Genomic DNA, 8,180 nt, shown 5'->3' on the forward strand with positions numbered 1-8,180 from the left:
TTCCTGATCAAATCAAGGACAAATACACTAATTTCAAGAAAATGTAACTTAATTTTAGTTCCCTGTTTGCAGTGTGGATGTCTTTGAAGAAGAACCGAGTGCAACACTGTAAAAACGAAACTGAAAATAAGTAAGATTTTCTTGAAATTAGTCTATTTGTCCTTGATTTGAGCACGTAAATAAGATGATTTGCCAATGGAATAAGATTTGTGCATTTAAAATAGGAACAACTCATCTCCATACTCTTATTTAGATGGAAGAATATCTAATTATCTTATTTTAGGGGTCAAAATACTCACTTCATTGGCAGATCGTCTTATTTACCTGCTCAAATCAAGGACAAATAGACTAATTTCAAGAAAATTTTACTTATTTTTAGTTCCCTTTTTGCAGTGAACAAACAGTGCGTCCAGTAGATCGGACACAAACGTCACATTTTCATCCTCTTGGTCTTCCGTTTAGCTGTCAGGGGGGGTCAGCGGACTCGGGGGACACTGGGCTTCCAGTCGCTGGATGGACGAGGGTCTCTTTGGAGGTTTGACGGAGGAGGCGATGTCGGCGAACACGACGGATCGGCCGTCGGGGCAGAGCAGGACGCTGGAGTCCGCTTCACACTTTGTGGTTCTGCTCGGCCACAAAGCCTCGGCTGACCTCAGGCCGAGACCCGGCGGAGGCAAGACTTCGGCGCTGACGACCGACACCTGGCTCATCTTGATCAGCATGTCCAGTGACTGCTTCCGCTTCTCCAGCGATGTCGGCTTCCTTTCGTCCTCTTCCTCCTCCTCCTTCTCCTCCATCTCCTCCTCCTCCGTCTCCGTCGCCTTAAGGCCGCCGTCCTCTCTCAGGGTTTGCTCACTCGACGAGTCCGTGGACTCCCTCTTCACCGACAGGTCCAGAGGTCCGTCGCTCTGGCCGGCCGTGCGCTCCAGCGCCTGGTGGATGTGGGAGAGCTCGCTGCGGATTTTGTTCAGGTGCTCCCACAGGTGTCTCTGGGCAGGGAGGTCCTCGCTTTCCAGGTGGGAGATCTTGCGCTCGGCCTCCTGGTACTCCTGCAGAGCCTTGGACAGATCGGTGAGGAGGGCGGCCACCGACGCCGAAGCACCGTCTTCGACGGACCTGGAGGCGTCTTTGCTGCTGGCTCCAGGACCGGCCGCCTCACCGCCGGGACTGATGGGAGACTTGCTGCACCAGCGGTCGCTTTGCCGGGTCTGCAGCTGGACATCCTGCAAACTGAAATAAGAGATTGGAAAACTGGAGTGTTAGATATTAGCCATGACATCATCAGGGGAGGCAGATCATCCGCTATTACCATCTAACATAGAAAGTACTCCTGGGTCAATGTGAGCTTCTGTGCTTTCTGTGTCTCTACTTTTAAGACTAATCTTAAAACTTTCCTTTGTGACAAAGCTTCTAGTCAGAGTGGCTCATGTTACCCTGAGCTATCTCTATAGTTATGCTGCTATAGGCTTAGGCTGCTGGAGGACATCAGGGTCTATTTCTCTCTCTCTGCTGAGTTCTCCTACTGCTCTCCAATCTGCATTGTTTGTTGTTATTTTAGCGTTTAACTTTTTGTTCTGTAATTTTTCTCTTCATAGAAGGTACACCTGGTCTGGTGTTCTGTTAGATGTGACATCATCAGGGGAGGCAGACCATCCGCTATTACCATCTAACATAGAAATTACTCCTGGGTCAATGTGAGCTTCTGTGCTTTCTGTGTCTCTGCTCTGTCTTCTCTAAGCCCCAGTGGGTGGAGGCAGATGAGCGTTCACACTGAGCCTGGTTCTGGTTCTGCTGGAGGTTCTCCTCCCTGTTAAAGGGGAGTTTTCCTCTCCACTGTCGCTTCATGCATGCTCAGTATGAGGGATTGCTGCAAAGCCATCAACAATGCAGACGACTGTCCACTGTGGCTCTACGCTCTTTCAGGAGGAGTGAATGCTGCTTGGAGAGACTTGATGCAACCTGCTGGGTTTCCTTAGAGAGGAAACTTTCTCACCAACCTGGAGGATCTGATGGAGTCTGACTTTGGAAAGTGCCTTGAGATGATGTGTGTCATGAATTGGCGCTTAATACATAAAATTGAATTGAATTGAAACACTTTGAGACACTTCAGTGTTAATGTGGAAGAACATGGACGTTTCTGAGGATCTTTACCTGCTCTGCAGAAGAAGTTTGTCGGCTGATGCGGCCTGGATGTTCCTCAAAAGGTCCAAAGTGAAGCCCGTTGCTGGTTTCTTCTCTGCAGGGGCTTCATGTCCTCTCAGGGGACCTCCTGTCCTTTTGAGACCGAGGGTCACTTTGCCTTCCTTGGCTGTAGCTTGTGTCTTATCCCCCAGACTGTAGCCCTGGTCGGGGGAGTCCCTGTGAGGCGACGCCCAGCCAGCGGGGGACACGGCGTTCCCCGGCCTCAAAGCAGGAACCTTCCACAGACCGACTTTAGGCTGGAAGCCCGGCGAAGGGCTTGCGTCTGCGCCGCTCGACGGGGTCTTTTGAGATTTGCCGGCGTCGCTCTGAGAACTCGGCGGTCCAAAGGTGTGCTCGCACAGGAAGGGGTAGTAGAGGCGAGGGGGGAGCAGAGCTCTGTCGGTGTGAGAGCTGGAGGCTGGGTGCATCAGCTGAGCCGCCGACGCCAGGAAGGGCAGCTGGGCGAACTGCGCGGGGGACGGAGCGGCCACGCCGGAGGCCGCGGCCGGAAGGGCCGAGTTCATGTAGGAGAACAAGCCCGGGCTGATGGGGTAGCCCACGCCCAGCACCGACAGGTTGAGTGCGGCGGGGTCCTGGTAGTCCACCAGGTTGGGGGGAGGCGGGTAGCAGGGTATCGAGCCGTTCACCCGCGGCTGAGCTCCTTCTGCTTTGGCTTTGGCGTGGCTGGACGCGAACAGCCGCCATTGCTCCGACAGCAGCCCGGGACCTGCCAGGCATGTCTTGGGCAGCTTGTAGTGCCTCAGCTGGGCCTCCACCTCCGCAGAGCGAACCCGCAGCAGCTGATCTTCCAGGGAAAGCATGTCGGCCATCAGCAGCTCTGACTCCGGCTGTTTGCTCCTCTTGGTTGCCGCCTCCTCCGGAGACTCTCCTCTGCTGCTGCCGGAGCCTCCTGTGCCCATTCTGGTCGTGTCCGCTCCCTCCTCTCGGCCTCCCTCTTCGTCATCGTCCGCTCCCTGGGTTTCTCTGGCCTCTCCGTCTTCCCTCCGCGGCCCCTGCTTCTCCTCGGCCCCCGCCGCCGGCTCCAGGTCGTCCTTCCCCGCGGCCTGCAGGCCGTGCGCTTGCTGGAAGGGGCGCAGCTGGTCCGGGTGCAGGACGTTGCCCTTCTTGTACGGCCAGTCGGACTCTATGAGCAGAGACAGCGAGTTCTTGCACAGGCTGTACTTCATGTGGTTGTACAGGTGGGACTTCTCCATGCAGGTGAAGGGACACTGGAAGCATTTATAGTTGTAGGGTTTGCCCCACGGTCGGGGGATGTAGTGCGGCTTCTTCGGCTTTCGCTCCTTGTGTTTGCCGGCCGACGTCACTTTGCAGGATTCGTCCTTTGACATGGTTGCTTCAGGCGTGGGTGAAACGAGCTAATCTAAAAAAACGTTGCTTTCATGCTACGGTGCATTTCATCTGACGCTGCCTTTCCTTCAAACTTGTGGGATGGAGAAAAACATCCTCTTGTTGAACTTCCAGCTGTTCCTGAGAAACAAGAAAAAGAACCTCGTAAGAAAAGATGCGAACTGAACTGAAGGACTGAATCTAAGGGGGAAATAAAGTTGTGCGTGGACTGATGGCTGCTGAGCATCTCTGGTATCTGCCTGAGCTGAGGGTTGCCACCAGCCTGACTGCAGGAACACTGCAAAAACGGATCTAAAAATAAGTAAAATGTTCTTAAAATTAGTGCATTTATCCTTGATTTGAGCAGGTAAATAAGATTATCTGCCAATGGAATGAGTATTTTGACCCCTAAAATAAGATATTTAGACATCCTGCACTTGAAATAAGATGATGAAGATGAATTGTTCCTATTTTAAGTGCAAACATCTTATTCCATTGGCAAATCATCTTATTTACCTGCTCAAATCAAGGACAAATACACTCATTTTAAAGAATATTTTACTTATTTCTAGTTCCGTTTTTGCAGTGAAGGCCCTCTCTCACCGTACCTGCCACCGTTCGTTAGCTCCCATGATGCACCAGGCCGTAGCCGGGCCCCGGGGAGGGGGGGCTGACCCTGCACCTGTGCAGCGAGGCCAGGGCCCGGGCCCTCGGAGGGCAGCTACAGGCACCGTGATGCTTAGGATGGAGGAGAGCTGGTAGGACTGGTAGCAAGTTGAAGGTTTGAGGCCGGATTCCTAATGAGAGGCTGGCATCGTGCCTAAAGGGCATCATTAGTGCCAGGACTGAGATCTGGGTCAGGACGCGGTGAATAAGTTCAACTGCACCCCCCCCCCCCATCCGCGCATCGAAACGTCTCGTCTTAAAGCTTCTTCATCTATGGTCGGCTCGTCCTTCATCACCACACTGCAAAAACGGAGCTATAAATAAGTAAAGTTTTCTTGAAATTAGTGCATTTATCCCTGATTTAAGCAGGTAAATACGATTATCTGCCAATAGAATTAGTATTTTGACCCCTAAACTAAGATAATTAGATATACTGCACTTGAAATAAGATGATAGAGATGAGTTGTTCCTATTTTAAGTGCAAAATATGTCATTCCATTGGCAAACCATCTTATTTACCTGCTCAAATCAAGGACAAATAAACAAATTTCAAGAAAAATTTTACTTATTTTTAGTTTAGTTTTTGCAGTGCAGAACATCACGATGGTTCAGGTTCCGGGGATAAAGTAACTTTCTTGGTATCTCATGAGTTAAATTCCCAGTTTATCAAGTTAAAATCCCCCCGCCCCAGGGCTTCTCTTATATTAATTTTGGAAATCTTGATTAATGTTGGTTTCATAGAGTTCAAAAGTATGCATACCCCCCCCCCCCCCCCCCCCCCCCACCCAGCCCCCGACAGATTTGGACTAGAAATTATTTTCGTTCACCTTCTTGAAAGAAATTCACAAAAGATTAAAAAAGATTATAAAACAATATAAATGTAGGTTACATTCTAATAAGCATTTGCAAGTTGAAAATAATTTTTTATCCTTTCCTAATAATAAATCAAAGAATCTAACATCTATCAGATCCTTCTTCTTACTGTTTTTTTCTGGTCTTTTCATGATTTATCTCTGGAGATGAACTCTTTGCCATCGCCCTAATGTTTAGCTCCTTTCGTCAGCCTGGACTCTGACTGGGCCAATGCAAAAAATGCTCATTGTGTTTGTAAAGTTAAAAGATGATATTAAACTTGAACGTGACAGAGGTGTGAATAATTTTGGTTTACCGGTATCCCTAAAATAGACACACGCTGTGTGTCGTGTATGTAATGAACGTCTCTTTTCACGTCCCCTGTTCTTTCTTATTCAGCTCGGCTTCTTCTCGGTAATTGTGTGACTTTGTTTTATGCTCCTGCATCCTAATCAGAGATGCACCGGTATGACGTCAGAAACTGGAGATTAGAAACTTGAAATAAAAGCTCTGAGATTCCAGCATTGTCAGTTTGACGCTTCAACCAGCAGCATCTACTTTGATGAACTTCTCTAAGTTCACTGAAAATCAGATAACAGTGACAAATGCCTTCTTGGATAAATGAGGATAATCTGGTAACTGTTTAATTTCCTGTTGGATCCAAAACTATTCCCTATAAGAAAAAAGGAACCTGCTTCCTTTTTTCTTTCATATGTTTATAGCCGTCTGGAACAAAACTGACTTCAAATAAGGAATCGGCAGCTCAGACCTGAAAGGAAACAAGGGGGTTGATGTCGAGCTGGAAAACCCAATCAGTGCATTTCTAATCTAAATCTCTTAAAATGAATAAAATAGTTGTTTTTATGGCTGAATTGGTTCTACACTGTGAGCCAAGCCGTCGGCTGAAGCCTGCAGTGAATTGAGGAGGCGGCTTCTCCTCCACGTAAAATCTTTCTTCAGGCCCTTCTGAGATAAAAGCCGGTTGGTTTTGAAAGTTTAGGGTTTGATGCTGAGCTAAATTAATTAAATAAAAGGAAATTATCTCAGCCTGTGTTTCTTTTTGTGCATCAAAAAGTTTTGAGCTGCAGCCCGGGTCAGAGGCACGGCACCGAGGATGATGGTGGAGGGCAGCACTGCAAAAAGGGAACTAAAAGTAGGCAAAATCCTATTGAAATCAGTGTCTTTGTCATTAATTTGAGCCGGTAAATCAGACTATGTGCCAACCAAATAAGATTTTTGCACTTAAAATAAGAACAATTCATCTCCATCATCTCATTTCAAGTGCAGGATTTCTAATTATCTTATTTTAAGGGTAGAAATTCTCATTCCATTGGCAAATAGTCCTATTTAGCGCTTAAATCAAGTAAAAATATACTAATTTTAATTACTCTTAGTTCCCTTTTTGCAGTGAGGGTGAGTCTAACCCAACCGGACCCTCACAACCGGCCCGTTAGACCGGCTCACTTGTGCGCCTCGGGGCTCTGACCTGAGCTTTGTGCTCATAATGGAGTCTAACAGCTGCAGCAACGAGACAATCAATAAAAAATCATTTTTACTGTATCCTGCCCCCACTCGCCGCCCCGTATCCAAACCCTGCGGTCTTGTTTTAAGCTTTTAGGGATGGGGATCAAACAAGCCCGGCCGCTTGAACATCTATCGGTGCAATTAAGAAGGTTGACTACACTAAAAGCTTTGACAGGTTACATGCGAGCGCCGACCGCAGCCCGTCGGAGGGGCTGATTCCTGCACGGGGTGAAAGCTGGCAAGGAACTTTAATAAATTACCTAGGTGCAGCGTAGAGGTGGCTGCTCTGTGTTCACTTTTGAAAAGAAAAAGTAAAAAAAATAATAATAATTAGGATTTCAAAATGATTTTTTTGTATATAATGCATAAATATTTACCCTGAAATCTTAAAAAAAGGCACTAAAATAGCCATGAATGACTTCAATATATTAAAAACTTTTTATTTTACACCTGAGTTTCTGAACAAGACAACAGAAAATGTAATAATCTGGATTACACAAACTGTTATCTGTAAATTAATACTATTTCATACCAGCCGAAAAAAACAAAATTTTATTTAACATTTTAGCTTTCTTTTCCCCACATTGCAAAAAGAGAACAAAAACTGAGTACAATTTTCTTGAAATGAGTGTATTTGTAAATAAGATTATCAGCAAATGGAATTAATATTTTGACCCCAAAAATAACATAATCAGATATGCTGCACTTGAAATAAGATGATGGAGATGAGTTGTTTCTATATTAAGTGCAAAAATCTCACTCCGTCTTATTTACTAGCTCAAATCAAGGGCAAAATTTACTCATTTCAAGAAAATTTGACTTACTTTTAGTTTCTTTTTTTGCAGTGCATAAAAAAACAACACCCAACAAAGCAAAACATTAATCACAAAGTTAAGCTGTTTAAACATCCTGCAGATAAAAGAGCAAGTATCAGGCCTTCTCTAATGTCAGGTCAACACAAACCAGTCTGCTTGCATTCCTCAAAGCTCCACATAGAGATATAGAAATATATTCATTCATACCCAGAGAGGGTCCCGGTGTGGCTGTCTGTCACTTCTCTGCAGCAGCAGCAGCAGCAGGGCAGCGCGTCCCGCTCAAATGGGAGCGCAGGAGCCAATGTTGGGATATATATTGACTTGGAGCTTTGCCCTGAGGCGCTACAATACAGCAGCTCCCCCCTCCTCCATGCAGCCCCCCCCCGCCCCCCCGCTGCGTCGTCACAGGGCGCTCCCTACCTTGCAGCCGGACGCAGAACGCCAACATGCAGATTATTGGCAGCGGTTGGGTTGGTGATGCTGGGAGGTAGAACCACAGATTAGGGATGTGTGCACATCTGGGGGGCGGGGGGGTGATTTAAGGGACTTTTTCCTGCTTTCTCTTTTGTTTGCATTAGAAAGCAAAATGGGAGATTTTAAAGGCTTCATTTTATTTTTTGTTACCTTGAACCCTCTTGAAACAGTAAATTTCACAATGTTAAAAATGACATTTATTTTCGCAACAGGACAACTGCTGCAATGGTGGAGACCTAGAACTGCTCTAAATTAATGCATTAATTAGACATATCTAATAATAGTATAATTTACAAGGTTCTTTTTTAAATTTTAGAATTA

The 8,180-nt window shown here is 46.6% G+C and overlaps 1 protein-coding gene across 1 annotated transcript; it reads right to left on the reverse strand.

Annotated features, from left to right (window-relative positions):
* Positions 1 to 329: 329 nt before the first annotated feature.
* On the reverse strand, positions 330 to 7,755 carry prr35 (proline rich 35). The gene is made up of 3 exons (XM_036132074.1): positions 7,593 to 7,755; positions 2,152 to 3,669; positions 330 to 1,230 (listed from the first exon to the last, which is right to left on the reverse strand). Exons 2-3 carry the CDS (start codon positions 3,528 to 3,530, stop codon positions 459 to 461), a joined length of 2,151 nt encoding a protein of 716 aa, XP_035987967.1. The 5' UTR covers positions 3,531 to 3,669; positions 7,593 to 7,755; the 3' UTR covers positions 330 to 458.
* Positions 7,756 to 8,180: the final 425 nt, after the last annotated feature.

The sequence above is a fragment of the Fundulus heteroclitus genome, unplaced genomic scaffold (genome assembly GCF_011125445.2).
Source record: "Fundulus heteroclitus isolate FHET01 unplaced genomic scaffold, MU-UCD_Fhet_4.1 scaffold_47, whole genome shotgun sequence".
Taxonomy (NCBI): domain Eukaryota; kingdom Metazoa; phylum Chordata; class Actinopteri; order Cyprinodontiformes; family Fundulidae; genus Fundulus; species Fundulus heteroclitus.